At 34.0% G+C, this 22,025-nt stretch overlaps 1 protein-coding gene and 1 long non-coding RNA gene across 4 annotated transcripts in view; one reads left to right on the top strand and one right to left on the bottom strand.

Annotated features, from left to right (window-relative positions):
* Positions 1-3,974, top strand: part of LOC136041659 (uncharacterized) — a 91,048-nt gene extending 87,074 nt beyond the window's left edge. Inside the window, exon 2 of the long non-coding RNA XR_010621087.1 lies at positions 3,700-3,974. This is a non-coding gene — a long non-coding RNA (uncharacterized LOC136041659). The remainder of the gene's footprint in view (positions 1-3,699) is intronic.
* Positions 1,915-17,111, bottom strand: LOC136041655 (uncharacterized). 3 transcript variants are annotated; one of them, XM_065726366.1, is made up of 4 exons: positions 16,049-17,111; positions 13,400-13,465; positions 10,233-10,400; positions 1,915-3,807 (listed from the first exon to the last, which is right to left on the bottom strand). In XM_065726366.1, the coding sequence occupies exons 1-4, from the start codon at positions 16,080-16,082 to the stop codon at positions 3,641-3,643; spliced, it is 435 nt and encodes a 144-aa protein (XP_065582438.1). In that variant the 5' UTR covers positions 16,083-17,111; the 3' UTR covers positions 1,915-3,640. The 3 variants fall into 3 exon arrangements, with proteins under 3 accessions (XP_065582438.1, XP_065582439.1, XP_065582441.1); XM_065726367.1 differs by having other exon boundaries at positions 3,587-3,807; positions 10,233-10,397; positions 16,049-16,122; XM_065726369.1 differs by lacking the exon at positions 13,400-13,465 and having other exon boundaries at positions 3,587-3,807; positions 16,049-16,098.
* Between the last annotated feature and the right edge of the window lie 4,914 nt (positions 17,112-22,025).

The raw sequence follows: 22,025 nt of genomic DNA, 5'->3' as shown, positions 1-22,025 counted from the left end.
GATCTCCACCCCCCCCCCCCCTACACTTCCCAAATATATACATGTTGACCAAGGTTATATAGAAACAAAAATTATGATCTAACAGAATTAAAAAAATTATTACTCACTGAGAGTTGGTTCTCAATAGCGAACGTCATTTAGAGAAAAAAAAAAAAAAAAAAAAAAAAAAAAAAAAAAAAAAAAAAAAAAAAAAAAAAATCAGAGTTCAAAACAATGCCTGAAAAAATAGAGGGAGTTGGCTCTCAACCCAAGTTAAGCTTAAAGCAAAGCTGAACAACCGGTAACTGGAATTTACTTAAACCAAAAAAGGTCGTTAACAAAAAAAAATTTAAACACAAAAGGTCATTCGAATACATTTTTTTGCATTGGGGTTTTCTTGACACAAGGTTCAATAACAATGAATAAACATTTTCAGCCGATTTGAGACCCAAAGACTTGATTCTTTTTGGTCTCAGTGGCAAAAATATACAGTATGTAGGCTCTTTTCAAGCGAAATATAATACTAAATTTTGGCCCAAAATTTTGTTCCGCTTAGCAAAGGAATGAATTGTTATAAGTTTTAAGCGTCTCTGATTTTTTTATTATTTTTAAACTGAAAATTAATTTAAATCATTTAAAAAAATTAAGGTTAAATCAGACATTTTAAGATAATTTTTGGTTTTATTTGGGGGGGGGGGAGGGCGAGACTTATTCCCTCACTACTTTTTTTGTGCATGACATGAAATTTTGTGCGCATGACGGTCCTGCATCACGTCAAACTTGTCAGTGAAAGTCCAGACCGTATTTTAAAAGACTATTGCAGTTGGAGTTCCAAAGCTAATGGAAGACTACTTTTCTTACTTTAAATCCCGATTCAAGGCTGCAAGGGCAATTATTTCAGACCCAAAGAACAAGTATTTCCATCTTTTTTTTTGGAAAAAACTAAATTTAGGTAGCCCAGTTTCAGGCCCCATTTAACCCTCAATTAGTCCACCAGGCTGGTAAACAAACCAAATGTCTAAAAAATTAAGAAAATTCAGAAAAACAAGTATTTTAGCCCAAGTTGAAACAGAAATGGGTTGAAAATCTGCATCATAGCTAATTGTTATTTTGTTTCAAGTAGGAAAAAGAAAACTTTTTCCGAGATTTGACAAATGCAATTTCCCAAAATAAATAAGGATTTTGTGTCTTTTGGAAAATAGCTTACGGACAATCCATGGTGTTTTCAGTTCTTTTTCGCGCGTTCGGGTTTTCTTGGGCCAAGGACACAAAGTGGTTGAATAACACCGTTGCCAAAGTGGAACTCCTGAGTCCCAATAAGACTAAGTTTATCCTAAGTACTCTTTTTTACTGCAATCTTATTACTACATTCTTGCGAAAAACGCATACCCCCCCCCCCCAAAAAAAAACAAAAAACATTTTGAGTGAAAATTTATGAGAAATATTTGAACTGATGATACTTAGTTTACTTGGGACAATTTTTGGATGCTTCAAAATCCTACTTATAAAACGCTTAAGTTTCTACTAAAACGCTTCAATTCCTATACGCTTCAATACGCTAATACGCTTAATACGCTTCAATCCTGTTTTTTGCGACCCGATGCCACGCGAAATGCTAGTGAAACATGTTAAACTCTTTGGTGTCACAATTTCAAATGATCTTAAGTGGGACACACATGTTTCCAACATTGTTAAACAAGCAAATGTTTCACTATCCATGTTTTAGCTGCTAAACGAATTTAATTGTCCTAAGATACATTATCTCCGTGTTTACTTATCCTTTATTAGGCCGTTATTGGAATATGCATGTCCGGTGTGGCATTCGCAACTTTCAAATGAACTTAGTGACAAAATCGAGTCGGTCCAAAAGCGTTCGCTCAGGATCATTTACAAAGAAGGCAAAATTCCATACTCCTTCCTCCTTAATGCTGCGAGCATTACCACCTTAAAAGAAAGGATTTTCGCTAAATCAGTCATTTCCAATCCCCGTACTGAGGACTTACTCCCTGATTTTCACAATCCCATTAGACTCTGACTCCCCCGGTCAGCCTCCTTAGCAATCCCAACTTACTCTCCGATCCATGCTGTTACAGAAAGGTTTCGCAAAAGTTTTATACCCTTTATTCTGGAGCACCTTAACAATGATTCGTGATTAATTGCCAAATTCCCCTTTTCCTCTATTGCCGATCTATTACTCTCCGATCGATGCTGTTACAGAGAGGTTTCGTAAAAGTTTTATCTTCTTTATTCTGGAACACCTTAATAATAATAATTCGTGATTTTGTACTTGCCAAATTCCCCTTTTTCCTCTATTGCCGTTTTTATTTTTTATTTACTGTAATGTTTTTGTAATTCAATTGTCAAGTTTACTGATTTGCCCTTTATCTTTGATGATTTTGCCTTTTTAATTTCTTTTTATTTTCAATTGTTTGACTTAATATACTGATTTGAAATTTTTTTCCTTAACTTTTACTGACATATAAAGTGAATTCGGCTCTATAGAGCTTGTGATAGTCTTTTGAAAATAAATATTATCTTATCTTATCTCTTATCTTACGCTTAAGTTTTGGATACTGTAGACTTCTATTAGACTTTCAATGTAGGAAACACTTTTCTTATAAACATCACATTTAAAAGTTTTCTCATTTGTATGCATTAATTTATGCACGTTCAAATAGTCCAGTAAAGAAAAGCATTTCTTACATACATTACATCTAAAAGGTTACTCATCAGTGTGCAGTCTTGTCACAGAGGTTTTATCAAATGCAACAACGGTTTCTCACCCGTATGTATTCTTGGTTGTGTGTTTAAATTATGCTGTAGAGAAAAAGTTTTGTCACAAGTAAAACATTTCGACAATTTCTCACATGTATGTATTCTTTGCCTCATTTCCAAAATATTCGCTACAGAAAAAGCTTTGTCACATACATCTCATTTAAAAGGTTTATCATCTGCATGATGTGTTTTATTCCTGTTCAAAGACTCCCGATGAGAAAAGGATTTCTCAAATACATCGCATTTGAATGATTTCTCTTTCATATGCACTCTCTGGTGCTTCTTCAAATGTGCCGCTTGAGAAAAGGTCTTGTCACATTCATCACATTTAAACGGTTTCTCACCCGAATGTACTCGTTTGTGTGTGTTTAAATTATGTACCCGCGAAAAGCTTTTGTGACATACATCACATTTAAACGGTTTCTCACCCGAATGTACTCGTTTGTGTGTGTTTAAATTATGTACCCGCGAAAAGCTTTTGTGACATACATCACATTTAAACGGTTTCTCACCCGTATGCACTCTCTGATGCGTCTTTAAAGTTGCTGCTAGAGAAAAGGTCTTGTCACATACATCACACTTAAAAGGTTTCACACCCGTATGCACTCTTTGATGCGTGTTTAAATTACGCTTTAGAGAAAATTTCTTGTCACATTCATCACATTTTAACGGTTTCTCACCCGTATGCACTCTTTGATGCATGTTCAAAGATGCCGCTTGAGAAAATTTCTTGTCACATACATCACATTTAAAAGGTTTCTCACCCGTATGCACTCTTAGGTGCCGATTCAGATTTTGCACTGTAGAAAAAAATTTCTCACATAAACCACAATACATCTTTTCACCTTTACGTGTTCTTTGATGTCTCTCCGATTTTCTATGCTTTTTACTTTGAAGGTGACTTTTCAAACATGTTGTCTGAATTTTTAAGTTTTTTTCTTTTAGATTCCAAAGCAAATGAATTTGAGAAACAATTGGCAGATAAATTCTTTGAAGCAACTAGTGACGTGTTTCCCTGTAAGTGTAGTCCAGACACGCTTGATGACAAGTGACCTGAAAATAAAAAGAAGTCTACCAAGTTTAAAAACAAGTTATGAAGGAGGAAAAAAGAAAAGAATGCACATCATTTGTTGAAGTCAAACATATTTGGGGGTAACTGCAAAGTTGAATACTACGTCAGCCTAGTGTTGTAAATGGTAAAAGTAAAATTCGGCATTTTACAGATTTTACCGTAGCCTTAGGGGTCCCGTAACATTGATATTATACCTATTTTATTGTTTTATATATTTTGCGGTATTTTACGTATTTTACTGGTATTTTATGTATTATACTGATATTTATATATTTTACGGGATTGTTACCCTCTGCATACAACAGAAATGCACTAAAGAGGGGTATAAAAAAATTAAAAGAAAAACAAAAAGGGCACAGAAAAAAAAAGAACACGCACAATTCTTGACAACTTCAGACACTTTAAGATACTTTTTTTTTTATTAAAAATGAAATATCCTCCAGTCAGCAATCAAAGGGTTCTCCTTATGAAATTACGTAGTGGGAAGTGCGGGTACTTGAGGTGTCTGTCCCCAGCAGTTTAAGGCCTATAGGCCGGTTGGTACCGGGTCTTCAAACTCACTCTCACTGCCTTCTATGTATTACATAAATATAACTGAATCAACCCTTTATCTATTGTCTTCTTCATGCTTTAGTGTAGTATATGGATTAAACGTCATTAGTTTTCACAGCTAGCGAGGCTAAAAAAACAATAACACGTGCGTTTAAATTTATATTTTTATGATGTAACATCCACGTGTGCGCAATACGTTCATCCTCATTTACATCCGGGAGTATCCCGCTTGACTGGCGGCCCTGAGGGGAATAGATCTTGAAAAAAGAAGAATCAGAAATAACGCTATAGTGTTGCCTAGGTCAGATGGCTCCAATGTTTATCACTGAATGTTTTAAAAACTCATTTTATGTTGTTTAGTCGGACAGGAAGTGCAGTTGATTTAAGTGGAAAAACATTTCTTAGTAATAGGCCATTGAAATAAGTAGCTGTGATGAGATACCTTGGTTTCCACCTTGATCAAACTCTAAGTTGGAAAGCACATAGTGATTAGGTGACAGCTAAGGTATCTAAAGGGCTTGGTCTGATTCGGCGTCTGAGAAAAAGCAGTTACCCCGTTCTGCCTTTTTAACTCTTTATCATTCTATCATTCAAATTTTAAACAAGTTCAGGTTTTACAAAATAAAGTTCTTGTTGTTTGTTGTTGTTTAGTTGACGTTTGAGCGAATCAACCGCTCGTACCCGTGCGATCCTCTTTTGAAATTTGGGCTTATGAAGCCACGTCACTTTTAAAAACACACAAATAAAATTTTGGCACAGGCCACGTCAACACTTAAGATGTCTTGGGAGAGGACGTTGTACAGAGTGTTCTTGCTTAAATCACTGGCACTAGTATGTATATAACACCTCTATTCTGCTAATATTGCTTAAAATATCTGTGAAAAGAAACATACACAGATTTAAATAAAGCTAAAATACAGGATTAAACAAGTAGATAAAAAAGTCAGTACAATAAAAATAGAAGTTAATGCAGTTACTACAATTAAAACATCTATAAATGGAAACATAAATACGAAATAGAAAGGTCAATACAATGAATATAAAAGTCAATAAATTATGACTTAAAAAGAAAGAAAGAAAAATCAGAGAATGTTATGCAGATTAAAACCCTTTATATACTTAGTCAACAACAGCATAGTCTTTCTTTGGACCCACTTAGGGGATTTAGCCTTACCTAGGATTGCTCTCATTGTAAAAGCACCAAAATACTTCATAATTTGGTTTCTGAACAAATTTCTTTGTGCTGCATATTTTGTGCACTTCATAAGAATATGCCTAACATCATCATACTCATTACAAATATCACAGAAGGGCGAGCTAACTCTCCCTCACTTATGTAAAACTATACGGGTTTTGGCATGACTTGTCCTCAATCTAAAAACAGTAACAGCAACAGATCTAACATCATACACAAGTTCATCAGGTGGTGCCTTATAATCATAAAGTTCTGAAATTGGATTTTTGCAGCTTCTAATAAAACTATTGGTCTCTCTATCACATAACACCTTATAAATACGTGCAAAATATTCATTTTGAGCGGGTTTTACACTTATAATCTGACCATTTAAAATACCCCACTTTGCCATTATATCAGCAGATTCATTTCCTGCAATTCCCACATGTGCTGGGACCCAGACTAGAAATATATTATTTCCCACAAGCTCTAACGACCTAACTATTTGGTGGATAATACAAACTAATTCAAGAATTGGTTCATGCTCATTCATCAGGTACTTAAGGGCTGATGCTGAGTCAGAGCATATCATCTAACTCTGGACATACCCATATGATTTAATAAATTCCAATGCCTTATATATAGCAATCATCTCAATTGAAAAAATAGACAAGCTGTTAAATGTTTTAAAAACTCATTTTATGTTGTTTAGTCGGACAGGAAGTGCGGTTGATTTAAGTGGAAAAAGATTTCTTGGTAATAGGCCATTGAAACAAGTAGCTGTGGTGAGATACCTTGGTTTCCACCTTGATCAAACTCTGAGTTGGAAAGCACATAGTGATCAGGTGACAGCTAAGGTATCTAAAGGGCTTGGTCTGATTCGGCGTCTGAGAAAAATTAGTTACCCCGTTCTGCCTTTTTAACTCTTTATCATTCCATTGTGATGCCTTATATTTCTTATGGATGTGTGATATGGACTAGTGGGTTTTATACAAATTTTAAACGTGTTTTACAAAATAAATTTATTAGAATATTAGGAAATTATGTCCACAATGACAATGATACAGGTAATTGTTATAAGAAACTCATGATTCTTAAATGTTAGCCAACTTCATGATTATCAACTTGCTATTTTTGTATTTCATAGTATTTATGATTTGTCCCCTGAAATTTTTGTCAAATGTATACAAGGAATTCTTCATACCACAGTTATGAGACTAAAAATATGGATGATTAGGTAGATGAGTGTCGCAGCTCTCAAAGGTCAAGTTTTAATTCCAGGTTTGCTTGACCAGTAGTATGGAATTCGTTACCAACGAGTATAAGGTTATCAGTAAAAGTTTGCCAGTTTAAGAGTAGACTGAAGAACCACCTTCTGGGAAGAGATTAAGTAAATAATTTAAATGGTATGGCTTATTGTCTTGTTTTTTTAAGTAAATAATTTAAATGGTATGGCTTATTGTCTTGTTTTTCAAGTAGGATTTTTTTCTTCTCTCTCTCTTTTTCATTATTTTCCTTTTGTTTTCTTTTCCCACTTTTTTGTCTCATTTCATTTCCTTTTTTTGTTAATGTTGCTCATTGAATGTTTATCAGCCACTACTAACAAGTCTTTGACTTTCTAAAGACGCTGATGTGGTTTTTTGTATATTGACAAAATGTATAATAAAAGTGTCTCATTGCATGTCTGTCTAATGCCCTTTTTAAGAGTCAACAAAAGCTAAGAGCTCATACGGCACTTGTGACAAGGTCGGAAGAGCCAAGAGCCAAGAGCTTATATGGTATGAGCCCTAGCAAAATTCTAAGAGTCAATAGATTGCTTTAAAAAGAAAATCAGAGGCTTAATGCCTCTCAGGATTTAAAATAAGAGCTCTGAGTCATGAGGTCCTTCTAAATATCAAAATTCATTAAGATCCGATCACCCACTCGCAAGTTAAAAATACCTCAAATTTTTCTAATTTTTCCTCTCCCTTCAGCCCCCCAGATATTCGAATCGGGGAAAACGACTTTATCAAGTCAATTTGTACAGCTCCCTGACACGCCTACCAATTTTCATCGTCCTAGCACGTCCAGAAGCACCAAACTCGCCAAAGCACTGAACCCCACCATCTAACTCCCCCAAAGACCGCGGATCCAGTCCGGTCACGTATCTACGACATTTATAAGCATTTTCTAAAATCTCTGGTTTCCTCCTCCAGCTCCCGGGGCAGGTGTTGTAAGTTATATCCTGGGGGCGTCTATGGTTCTTATGAAAGGAATGCTCGTCTAGTCTTCAGAGAGGCCTCAGTCCCCGCCCCAAACCCATCCGATACAAATTTTGAGATAGCCATTTTCTGTTAAACAGTTCAAAGGTCAGATAACAAAACTCCGGTGTTACACAACCCCCAGGGCCCCAAACAGGCGTTGTAAGTTATACCCATGGGGCATATATGGTTCTTATGAAAGGGATGCTCATATAAACTTCAAAGAGGGCTCATTTGATTGGAAACTAAAAGTTCTAGTGGACTTCTTAAGAGTCAAAAGAAAACGGAAGGCAACTTGTCCCCCCATGCCCTTTTTTTCCAAATCGAATGATTTCCACGGGACTCATTCGATTGGATATCGAAACCAGATGGGAAATCGATACTAAGGTGGAGGAAGAATGTTTATCCCCGTGTTGGCCTCAGATAGATGGATGCTGCAATGAGTAGTTAATATTAATACTCATCAGTATTAATACATGCACCTGAATAAAGAAAACATACACAAAGTCTTAGTTTCTAATAGTTCTAATAATTCCTTTGATACTACTTTAGCTTGTCATATATTTAATAACACCAGTCATACAATACTTTTTGAAAAATCTGGTGTTATTAGTAGTGCAGCTACCCCCCCCCCGAGGCACTTTTTTCTCCAAACAAGTTTCATTGAAATTTGGAAACAAACATTCTGTTCAAAATAGTTCAAAGAACAATTAACAATGCCTTCAGGCTTGACAAAAAAAAAAAAAAAAACAGAGCCAAGGGGCAATGGTTGTAAGTTATCCTTTAGGGGTATATAAGGTTTTATGGAATGACTAGTCGTATGAACTTTGGATGGGGCTCATTTAATGAGAATTTTTAGTGTCAAAACTTATTGAGAGGCAACCAGCCCTTCATCCCACACTCCTCATTTCCCAAAACGCATCCAAAATCAAAATTCTGAGACAGCTATGTTGTTCAAAATTGTTGAAAAGTCCAGTAATTATGCCTTTGAGGATGCCAAAACCCCTACAGCCATCAGGGCAAGGGCTTTAAGCTAGGTAATTCGTTCATCGTTTACATATGGTGGCTTATATATTATTGCGCAAGATTGGTATCTTACTTTCCAAAAGATGAAAAGCATTCAGGTGAGCCTATCCCAGAATGTTGAGGGGAGTGTCCAAATAAATCAATGCACTTTATGTGCATGCGGGTTGTCAAATAGGTGTAAGTAGAAAATGACTAAGTATACTTATTTGGTATTTTCAGGAAATGATAAATGTCATGATCAATTAACAAAACAGGCAATATTTCTGCTACCACAACTATTATTAATCCCACTGAAACAGTCAAAATACCCCGTCTGTATGCAGGTTGTAATAAGGGCATGTCGACAACATCTTAAAAATAATTTTGTGTGTTTAGTTGAAAGTTAAAAGGCTTGTTGTGGGTGATTTTGAACTAACGAAAACACAATATTTGCATCCTAATGCTACTACTTCTACTCATACTACTACTAAAGCTAGGGCTACTACTATTAATTTTACTGCTACTACAACTTTTGCTACTACACAAGCTAAGGGTATTAAGGATAAGCTCTAAAGAATTAATTAGGCAGATATGGAAATAAATCATAACAAACTATGAGAATGTAGATTGTCAAGGGGATAACAAAGTAATATCTGAAGAACGGTTTACATTATTTATTTATACCTTTCCGGTCAAGTTTTGGCAGATTTTGAATTGATTAGAAGCCACTACGTATAAATTTAACACTACTTTTACGCCAACTGTAACTAATCACATTAAAGTTTTTAACATGAAACTTTCAGAAAACGTTAAGGAGGATTTTCAATAAAAAAAAAGAAAAAAGACTATATGCAGGCAGGTGTAAATAAGGGAGTATAATCGATATCACAGGCAGTGCTGCTATATCATAGCTATTAATATCAATAAAACTTTTAAAGGAGCTATTTTGATTGAAAATTAAACGTTCTAGTGCCCTTTCTAAGAGAAAACCACTAAAATAGATCCCTCAACTCATTTCTGAATTTTCCATATGCAACTCTTTATTTACATATTAATATATCTGATTTAAATATTAATTACATCATTTGTAACACTCGCATATTATTAAATATATTTACATACTATTTATATCTATTACATACACCTGGTATATATATATATTAATTTACATAGAGAGGTAAACACTATAAAAGTGAATTGTGAAAACTATACAGAAATCTATAGATTTATGGCTTATTATCAGGCTTTCTCAACATTTGCCCAACTACTTTCAAGACAATATTTGGAAACGTTCATGTAAGACCACAAAAACAGTTCGGTAAACACCTGCACAAACAAGTTGTATCTTAAGATTAAGTCCCTTTGTCTAATTTTTGTTGCATAAAATATTAACTGATAACTTGGAATCTAAAATGACAAAAAATATGAGATGTACCTTTATTGTCAGGACATGTGGCTTCCAATCCCTGGGTGTCATATTCAAACTTATGTGGTCCTGAATCGCTGGGTAAGGAAAGGAAAGGAACATCTTCATGTTTCAGAGACAAGAGGTTTGGAATGCAAGAGGTCTTCACACTGTCATCTGGTATAGCATCATCAACTTCTAAAACAAAATTTAAATCAAACAGACATAGAAAATATTCAGAATTAAAGCTTACCAAACAAATTCAACTACTTTTTCTTTTAGTTAAGTTAAAAAATAAAAAAATATACAGACGTTACATGTATATTCAACATACATATATACATTAAACATGTATAACAAATACATATAACATATATACATTAAATCAGACGTATATGCAGGTTTTTTTTTCAAAAACGTTTTTAAAATCTGCATCTTACAAAGCATAAGAAAATCTGAAACATTCAACAAAATTCAGAATTATTCAGAATTAAATCTTACTAAACAAATCCAAATGCTTTTTCTTTTAGTTATGTTAAAATAAAATATACAGATGTTACATGTATATTCAATATATGTATATACATTTAATCAGATGTATTTGCAGGTTTTTTCTCAAATCGTTTTGACAATATGCTTTTATTAAAAAAAAGACTGAAACGTTCAACGAAATTCATGGAAATCCATTAAAATAGCAGGTTTTGGATTGGCATAAATCAACAGTAACAAGAGCTAACAGCTCATATCGCACTTGTAACGAGGTCGGAAGAGCCAAGAGCTCATATGGCTTGAGCTCAAGCAAAATTCTAAGAATCAATAGACTCCACTTAAAGGAAAATCAGAGGCTTAATGTCAGTTGGGATTTAAGATAAGAGCTCTGAGACACAAGTTTGTTCTAAATATCAAAATTCATTAAGATCCAATGACCCACTCGTGAGTTAAAAATACCTGATTTTTTCTAATGATTCCTCTCCTTTCAACCCCCCCCCAGATGGTCAAATCGGAGAAAACACTTTCTCAAGTCAATTTGTTTAGGTCCCTGACATCCTTACCAATTTTCATAATCCTAGCACATCCAGAAGCACCAAACTCACCAAAGCACTAGACCCCTCCCCCCAAAAAAACTCTCTCAAAGAGAGCGGATCCAGTCCGATTACGTAAATCATGTATCTACATTATTTGCTTATTCTACCCACCAAGTTTCGTCCTGATCTCTCCACTCTAAGCGTTTTCCAAGATTTCTTCTTTCCCCACCCAGCTCCCTCCGGTGTAACCAGATCTGGTCAGGATTTACAATAAGAGCTCTGAGACATGAGTTCCTTCTAAATATCAAATTTCATTAAGAATTGGTCACAGGTTCTTAAGTTAAAAATATTTCAATTTTTCTGAATTAACAACCCCCCCCCCCCCAACTCCCCCAAAGAGAGCGGATCCCTTCCAATTATGTCAATCATGTATCTAAAACTTTTGCTTATTCTTCCCATCAAGTTTCATCCCAATCTTTCCACTTTGTGTGTTTTCCAAGATTTCTGTTTCCCCCTCCCAGCCTCCTATGCCCCCACATCCAATTCAAAATGAAAATGGAGCATCTGAGACATAAGATCTTTCTATATATCAAGTTTCGTATATATAGAAAACTCAATTTTCATGTTTTCCAAGATTTCCAGTTTCCCCCTCCAACTCCCCCCAATGTCACCAAATCTGGACGTGATTTAAAACCAGAGCTTTGAAGCACAAGATCCTTCTAAATATCAAATTTCATAAAGATCTGATCACCTATTTGTAAGTTACAAATGCCTCATATTTTCTAATTTTTCTCAATTACCCCCCCCCCCCAACTCCCCCAAATAGAGCAGATCCTTTCCGGTTATGTCAATCACGTATCTAGGACTTTTGCTTAGTTTTTCCACCAAGTTTCATCCCGATCCCCCCACTTAAAGCTATATTCAAGATTTCTGGTCCCCCCTCACTCCCCCTGATGACACTGGATCAGGATTTAGAATAATAGATCCTTATAAATATGAAATTTCATTAAGATCCTATTACTCCTTTGTAAGTTAAAAATATCTATTTTTTCAGAATTAACACACCCCCCCCCCCAACTCCCCCAAAGAGAGCATATCCATTCCGGTTATATCAATCACATATCTAGGACCTGTGCTTATTTCTCCCACCAAGTTTCACCCCAATCCCTCCAACTCTAAGCGTTTTCCAAGATTTTAGGACCCCCCCAAACTCCCCCAATGTCACCAGTTCCAGTCAGGATTTAAAATAAGAGCTCTGAGACACGATATTCTTCTAAATGTCAAATTTCATTAAGATCCAATCACCCACTTGTCAGTTGAAAATCTTCAACTTTTCAAATTTTTCCAAATTAACTGTCCCCCCAACCCCCCCATATGGTAGAATTGGGAAGAATGACTATTTCTAATTTAATTTGGTCTGGTTCCTGATACGCCTGCCAAATTGCATTGTCCTAGCTTATCTGGAAGTGCCTAAACTCGCAAAACCAAGACAGACAGACAGACAGACCGACCAACAGAACTTGCAATTGCTATATGTCACTTGGTTAATACCAAGTGCCATAATTAATTGAGTAAAAAAAATGACAACTCAATAATTAAACAAAGATAAAGAAAATAAATAATTTTAATCAAACAAACAAAGAACTTTTTTGACAGAGTTAGATGCACCCAAAATACCAATCAATTGGGGTTTTCTGCATCAAGTGGAATAGTTCCCAAAATGTAAAAAACAAATGCAGCCTCCCAAAGTTAAGCAGCTGAATTCAACTAACTTTATCCCTCTCTTACATATTTTTAGCTTAATATTCCCATCTGAATTCAATATTACCTATATTATACTTATAAAAGATCTTGCTGCCTCATTAATACCACACTTTTGTGCTAGCATTTTGCTCATCATACCTAAACACAAGAGAGAGTGGGAGAAAATTATTCTTGCCAGATGACAAATTGAGTTTATATGTGGAGAAAAAAAGCAGTTAATGTTTCACAAAATTGCCACTGTTTGTAATGTTTCAGCTCTTAATGGTAAGATCCAAGTGCATATGCAGATACACTTTTTTATACTTAGTACCACTTAATGAGTAAGAAGGATAAAAAGTCAAAATTATTTTCTAGAGCAAAGCAGATTTCATTTCACTCTGTTACAGAGAATATAACTATATAACTTACCTTTTTTGATTAAAAAACACTCAGAAGTTGTGATGAGTTCAGCCATATTCAGAATTTGAGGCAAATCTATAAAAGATTGTGGAATCAAGTTAATGTAATTTTGAAAGGAATAATACTATGATCAACACTTGAATACAGTGATCAGATTTTATTAAAGAAACTAGTTGCAGAAGTCTCTGAAAAAACAAAAGCTGTAATGATTGATGAATAATAATGACTTTCAACCACTGTAACCACAACTGTCAGCTTATCATAACACAGTTAAAAGAATGGGTTCAAATCCTTAAACAGTCAAGAGCATTGGAAAGGAGAGAGAGAGCTAAAATTCTAAAATTGTCTTTCTGATATAACTCTATTTAAAGTGTACTTTTGAAGCACTTTTTGAGCTGTTAAAATGACAAATTTTCCATAAAAGTATGAGTTATTGGTTGTTTTAGACAAAATAATACTACATTTTGTCATTGCCAAAATTATTTATAGTTAGGTTAGGTCAAAAAGTGCTTAAATTTGAATTTGTGATAGGCTAGAAGCAACAATTATATTTGTAAAGAGCACAAAAAAAGGCATCAAGTGGTATATTCACTTTATTGGTAAGTCAATTATATGAACTGTGATACATTTACCCAACATATCTAGTTATATATAAAATAAAATTAAAAAAAAATTAAAAAATTTAGATAAATCAAATAAATCATACATAAAATACAATAAAGACACAAAACTTATAGAACATTATGTAAATTGTATTTTTTAAATACTTAAGTCAATAGGGATACAGCCTTTCTATGGGACCACTTAGGGGACTTGCACAACTTAGAATTTTACTGATTACAAAATGCATAGATAACTTCAAAGACCACACTGCCTTTCCATGATGAAAGTAAAACAGTTCAAAATAGGGATGATACCTTTTTATTGACAGTGAATAGATATAAAATTATTTAACTGGATATTTCAAACACATATACAGTGTTCATCATCAGCAGTAAAATTAAAAGACATGAATAAAAATAAACAAAATTTATACCTAATAAACTAATTACATATAGTTTATTACTCTTATTTTTTTCAATGCAACAGCGGAGACAAATCTCTTTGAACTTTTTCAGTTCTGGTTCATTAAAATTATCTGACATATTACATGGACAGAGGTCATAGCTCTTAGGTGAGGTAATATTTACTTGATTTGACCTCAGTAAATTATCATAAATTGAGTTCAATCCAAATTCACCTGTATCTCTGTTTATGGAATTATTCTTGAATAGAGTTTTTTTAATTTTGATTGTTTCCCTGAAAATTTCCTTTAAACCTTGGTCCCTAGACATCAAAGAAACATTTTCAAACAAAATAAAATGATTTGGAAAATTATATTTATTTTGTTCCAAGAGGCCCAATGTGAAATCTTTAGGTTTGGTATTTTGCTTTAAAGATGATGAAATAGAATTATGATGTTGTAGCAATCTCCTTTTTAAATTCTGGTTAGTACATCCTACATAAGAGCTTCCACAAGTACATGGGATTTTATAAACCCCACTTTGTTGTTCTACAGAAGTCTAATCCTTTCCAGAATTTAAAAATAAATTGAGTTCAATGGATTGAACTCAATTTATGATAATTAACTGAGGTCAAATAAAGTAAATATCACCTCACCTAAGAGCTATGACCTCTGTCTACATAATATGTCAGATAATTCTAATGAACTGGAACTAAAAAGGTCAAAGAGATTTGCCCCAGCTATAAAATATAAAAATAAGAGCAATAAACTATATGTAATTAGTTTATTAGGTATAAATTTTGTTTATTTTTATTCATGTTTGTTAGTTTTACTGCTGATGATGAACACTGTAATTAGTTTATTAGGTATAAATTTTGTTTATTTTTATTCATGTCTTTTAGTTTTACTGCTGATGATGAACACTGTATATGTGTACAAAATATCCAGTTAAATAATTTTATATCTATTCACTGTCAACAAAAAGGTATCATCCCTATTTTGAACTGTTTTACTTTTGCAAAATGCTTTAGAATTAAACTTTGAAGTACATTGAACATCATATTTTCTACACTTCATCAGCCTATGTCTAACACATCAAAGTCATTCCAAATATCACAGAAAGGAGAACTAACTCTGCCCTTTTTATGCAAAACTGAATGAGTTTTTGCATGACCTGTCCTTAATCTAAAAATAGTAGCAGCAACAGATCCAATATCATGTACCAGCCCATCAGATGGTAGCCTATAATCATAAAGGAGTATCATTGGGTTTGCACAATTTCTAATATTGCATATTCAATACCATCCCTATCACATAGGCTAATAAATTATAAATACACGTTATATATTTAGTTTGTGTGGGTTTCAGAATAATACTCAGGCCATTTAGAATACCCCAGTTAGCAATATTATCAGAAGATTCATGTTCAGCAATTTGAACATGTACTGGAACCCATACCAGCAGTAGCCTATATCATTCCCCACACACTCTAATGACCTAATAATTTGATGAATAAGCCTGCTATAAACTATCTCACGACTAGGGTCATGTTCATTCATCAGGTAATTAAGGGCTGCTGCAGAGGATTTGATGAGATAAACAGAAATCAGGCTAATCACAATTTACAGACTTTTGAGATTCGCTTTCTACTTTACCATGAGTGTAGTTCAATTGATTAGGCTTATCCATGTTCCACTCTAATTTTAAATTTTGATAAACATTGATAAACGCAAACTACCATCAATGTGAAGTCGTGAATGTTTAAGAAGTTAAGACACGTCACCAATTTTTCTCGGGCGGCTTCATGTCAGTTAAATTTTCTTATTAGTGAAGAGTTTCAAATCTATTTAAAATACTCCGAGAGACATGTCATTCAAACTCAAAGAAACAGACATGTCTTTTAAAGCATTTTATAAATCCAAGGGCATGTGCTACTTTCGGATAAATGGTAGTCTTGACTTTGCTCCGTGTTTGTGTTATCGTGTCACTGTTCGTTGTACTCAATTAAACAAGGCAATCATAGTATAATACCCTTAAACCCAATGTGTATTACAATAGTTAAGCAATCATCTGTTCTTTGTGTGCTGTAGAATACAGAAAAACTTCAAACTAGGTTCATTTGGGGAAAGAGAAAGAAAAACAACAGAGATCTACTATTTACATTTCACTTATTGCATTTAAAGTACACCCAGTTTGGATGCTTTAACTATGACACAATTTGAACAATGGAAGCCGCAATGACTAAAAATGAAAGTTGAATCTGCTTATTATCTTCCTGGTAATAGGCAGGAGTGTCACAACGGGGAGGGGTAGCAACCCAAAATTTGAGATTCGGTGACAAATTGGACTATAATTCAAAAATTGAACAGAATAAAAAAAAAACAAGTTTCAACATTGGGATTCCAAGGTCAAAATTTCAATCCAATTTCAAAATAAATTCCAAGGCCCCATACTACAGGTCCCAAATTAAAAGGTACAACTTGTAAATTCTGTGAAGGAGCCCTTAGTGCAACGCCTGGCTATTAAATGAACCTAAGGCTGAATCAAAATCGCACCGAAAATTAAGAAAAGGTTATGGATTTATTAGAATTTAATACTAAATTTTTATTTTATTCCTTCAATTTTTTTCCGAAATCCCAGCAAATTTTGGGTAGCCTCTATATTTAAAAAAAAAACTCGTAAACCCGAAAATTCGAAACAAATTAAAGCTATCATGGCTCAGAGGAACATACCCGGATGCTGTGGTTTCCCAATTGTTACATTTCGCATAATTATACTACGTCTGCCAACATTGATTAACACAAATTACCAGAATGTGAATTCGTGACTTCGGAGGGCAGGCTACCAATTTTCCTACGGCATGATGCTGGTTGATTCCAACCTTTTTTATTAGGAAGGAGTTTCAAATCTGTCCAAAACATTCCGAAGAAGATGTTTCTCACATTTAAATAAACAGACAAGTCTTTTAAAGACCTTTAGAACTCAATAAGGAACGTGCTCCTTTAGATAAACGATAGCATTCACCTCCCTCCGTATTTGTCTTTTCGTAAAACCTATTACTGTACTCAATAAAACCCAGCAATTTCAGAACAATAACTTTAAACCCAATGGATATCACAATAACAAAGAAAACTTTTGTGCTTTGTGCTCAGTAGAACAAACAAGAAGTACCGACTCTGTTCATTTGGGGGGGGGGTGAGTGCTTCTTACAAGTACCTTAAAGCATTTAAATTAGACCCAGATTGGAGGGCTTAACAAGGAAAAAATTTATACAATAGAAGCCACAATTAATGTAAATGCAAGTTTATTTTGCTTTATATTTTCCTGTTAATGGGCAGGGGTATCACAACGGGGAGGGGCGGCAACTCACACTTTTGATATTTGGTGGCATCTGGACCAGAAGTCCAAAATTATACTGAATTCAAGAGATAAAACAAACTCGCTACAGCGAAATCTAGAGTCAAAATTTGTAATCCGACTTCGATACAAATTCAAACTCCAGTAATAGAGGTCTAAAATTCAGAGGTACAATCTTCTAATTCTGTGAAAGAAATCTCTTAGTGATAGGTCTAGCCATTAATTGTAATTAAATATGAATCAAAATCAAAAATCGTACCGTAAATTTGAAAAAAAAATTGTGGATTTGGTTGAATTTTGATTTTATTCCTCTCTTTTTTTCCGAAAATCCAAGTCAATTTTCGGGAGATGTGGTAAAATGCGAAATTCGATAACTTTATATTTTCATAGTTTCGGAAAATATGCACAATTTAAACTATTTTATTTTCATCTTTTTGCTAAAGTTGAAGAGTGAACGATGAAAGAAGCAAGATATGGCCTTGGTTGTAATAGTTTAAGAATATACTTTCAACTCATGACTTCTAGAATGTATTCTTGGCTTAGATTCGTTGATCTGAACTTAAGTTTTCACCTGGGCTTTAAATAAAATAACAAATGAAGGTATTGATCCCCCCCGGTTTAGCATCAAAAATTCGAAACAAATTAAAACTATCACTGCTCTTTCAGGGCTATCATAGATTTAAGCAGTTCAAATCTTTTTTTAATCCGTGACATTTTTAAGACTTTTTTGAGTTCTAAGATTTAAATAAAAATTTGTAATAAAGGACGCTAAAAACTAGAGTATAGGGATGGAGTGACCCCGGCACAGGGGACGCCTACGGCTCACCGTTCTTTCCTTAAATAAACATCAACTATTCTATCTGTTAGATCTTATTCCCATTCACTGGTCAGAACTCAGATTGGCGGTACGCTGTCATACTAATACAATTCCTCCCCTCCGGGTATCGGCAGCACGCAGCAGGTTAAACGGTGCGGTGTTGGAATTCGAAAAATACAATGAAACATTTGAATAGCTTAAAAGTAAGGAATTCTTTGACTTGTTAGTCAAGTTTAGATTATTTTCAAAAAAGGCTGGATGATGCTTTAGTTCTAGACCGGCGAATCGATAAATCTAATGCAATATTTTTTTGCTTTTACGTTGAAGTGTCAATGCATGTCCTGCTTTTTATTTTTCAGGGTCTCTAAAAAAAAGCTGTAGTAAAAAGATTCACCAAATGTTAACCAATTTATTAGGCTCCCTGAACCTCTCCTGAAGTTTACCGTTTCGGCCGTAGAGCACGAGATTTCATAGATTTCGTTTAAAGTTTAATTTTCTAAGTTTGTGTGGGATATTGAAAGATAGTAAAAATAATTCTCAGATTTATGGAAAACATCTTATGAAAAAAAAATATTTAGATGAAAATAATTATCAAAAATACGAATATATTTATGAATATCAAAACATTGGAAATCTGAGGAAATCTCATTAGAAAAAAAAATATATAGAAATCAGGTCAATAGGGTCTATATATATTAGCATAACCCTAATCATTATCAATGCACTAAATTTCAGTGTTATGGAAAAATCACAGGGATGACAGACAAAAACGACATGCTAGCCAGTCTCGCTGCTTTAATTTAGCACAAAGCTAGAATAGAAATTAGCTATAAAACATAAATAATAAGGCATTTTTCTAAGTCTAGAGGGCGGGAGGGCATGTCCCCTCCCCCGTAATTAGCGCTCATGTTTTCTTTTACTATTAATACAACTATCTTTTTCGGAATTATTTTTGCTCTCTCTATTTTTCCTCTTTTTTGCTTGATTTAGAAATGTTTTGCTTTTGGGACAGAGACCTACTCAGAAAGATTTGATTCTACGAATAGGGATTTGGCAAGATTGTATATTCAAACATCGCTTAATTTAAACCAAAAAGAAACCTGATTCAGATACAAAACTTATTTTGGCTCGCCTTAGAAGGCAAGACAAAAGGTTTCTAAAGTTTGGAAAGTTTATCTGTCCTTAAGTCCTTAGAAAGTTTAGTTGTCTTTGGGATACAACTGATTGTTAATGACAACTAAAAACGTCAAAATGGAAAGTGTATCGTCTAAGCTAGAGGACCCTATATAGGCTCTGGGGAGCAGTATGAGGGCTTCAGCTTGACCACCTCTAACACTATTTCTCCCACCACATCCCGTTGTGGAAATAAAAAAGCGTCATTTCAAAATTTTAACGTGACGACCAAAAAGGCCAAACCGAAAAATAAAATTGTATCTATAACGGCGGAGTCCTGAGCAACTCCGTTAGTTTTAATGCAAGGACTTAAAAATAAATATTTGACAAAAGTTATTTTTTTTTAAACAATTGAATAGGACACTGGGTGCAGATATATTCCTGCATAAGTGGAACGAGTTAATGGAATTTCTCTACACTATTTTCCTTAACTCAGCGATCAAGAGATTTACTCAAATCAAACGATTGTCGTAGAATACCCGAAGAACCTTCATGTTGCAATCAGGCAAATCCTGATGTAAAATTGATGAAATAGATAAATCTTTTTTCTCAGGACATACGTCTTGATATTTCCTTAATAAGATATTAGGAACAAACGATACTAAATTAAAAAAAAATAACAGTGTCAAAGAAAAATAAGCAGGAGCACTGAAACGGAATTTCATCGATATCAGAATAAAAACAGGACAAAACTATAATTTAGCCTGCAATAAATGTTTCTAAAACAAACAGAAATATAATATAAAATATAACAATCAAATATAGCAAATATAACAATCTCTTGGTCTTCAAAATGGAAGCTTTGGAATTTTTAATAAATAGAATAAAAAGACATTTCTTTTATGATATAGGATTGATTGATTTCAACGAGGGGTCTTAACCCTATATTGCATTTACAGCTAATTCAATAATTGTTATTAGTTAACTTTACTTTAATTGAAAATAAACCTGGAATTAAAATTTTATGGGGTAGCTCAGTAAATTTTCCACGAATAGGCAAAAAGAAACAAAAATATAGAAAATAAATTCTTCAGAATTATAGTTTGAAGTAGTTAACGCAGTTTCATGTAGCAAATGGTTGATTGTTTTACTTCTATATTACCAAACAATTGAAAACAAATATGTAAATTCATCAGGCCTCATTTTCAACAAAAATTCGCTCAAATTCCTTTCTATGACTCAACAATCTTCCGCAACTCAATTAGAAAACATACAGCTTTTAGCTTTTACTTTTTACGTCCAATTTAACTGGATCTCCACCCCCACCCCCCACTTCCCAAATATATACAAATATGTTGACCAAGGTTATATACAAACAAAATTATGATCTAACAGAATTATAAAAATTATTACTCACTGAGAGTTGGTTCTCAATGGCGAACGTCATTTAGACAAAAAAAAAAAAAAAAAAAAAAATAAGAGTTCAAAATAATGCCTGAAAAAATAGAGGGAGTTGGCTCTCAACCCAAGTTAAGCTTAAAGCAAAGCTGAACAACCGGTAACTGGAATTTACTTAAACCAAAAAAGATCATTAACAAAAAAAAATTTAAACAAAAAAGGTCATTCGAATACATTTTTTTGCATTGGGGTTTTCTTGACACAAGGTTCAAAAACAATGAATAAACATTTCCAGCCGATTTGAGACCCAAAGACTTGACTCTTTTTGGCCTCAGTGGCAAAAATAAACAATATGTAGGCTCTTTTCAAGGGAAATACAATACTAAATTTTGGCCCAAAATTTTGTTCCGCTTAGCAAAGGAATGTATAGTTATAAGTTTTAAGCGTCTCTGATTTGTTTTTATTTTTAAACCGGAAACATACCAACACCATAGTCCTCTTTCATCTGGTATTTCATTGAGCCCATGTTTGCCACTTAAAGCACGAATCCTTAAAGCCGTCAATGGTTAGACGATTGCTCAAGTGGTAGTAACCATCCGCTTCACACATACCAACAATATACTCATTCTCATATGGGGTTCCCATCTAGCCCATGTCCACTGCTCTTTTTGTAGTCAATTATAGACAGTTGAATTTTTTGTTTCTGGCCCAAATCCCTTGGTTTATAATTGCAAGTTCATTTGCATAAATTTTCAAATAAGTCAACCCGTAGTCAACCTGCGTGTGTTCCCCAGCGAGAACCTCCAACAGGTACGACTCTAGTTCGGCATTTGTGAAGGGACACACATGCACGGAGAGGTGTAGCATAAATGGGAGACAGTACCAACGGCAATCAAAGGGATAAAATTAACCTTGACTGGGCTGCCCACTTAATTGAACAATCTGTC

The sequence above is a fragment of the Artemia franciscana genome, unplaced genomic scaffold, assembly GCF_032884065.1.
Source record: "Artemia franciscana unplaced genomic scaffold, ASM3288406v1 PGA_scaffold_32, whole genome shotgun sequence".
Lineage (NCBI taxonomy): Eukaryota > Metazoa > Arthropoda > Branchiopoda > Anostraca > Artemiidae > Artemia > Artemia franciscana.
Note: the sequence above shows the minus strand (reverse complement) of the source record. Positions and strands in the feature narration are given on the sequence as shown.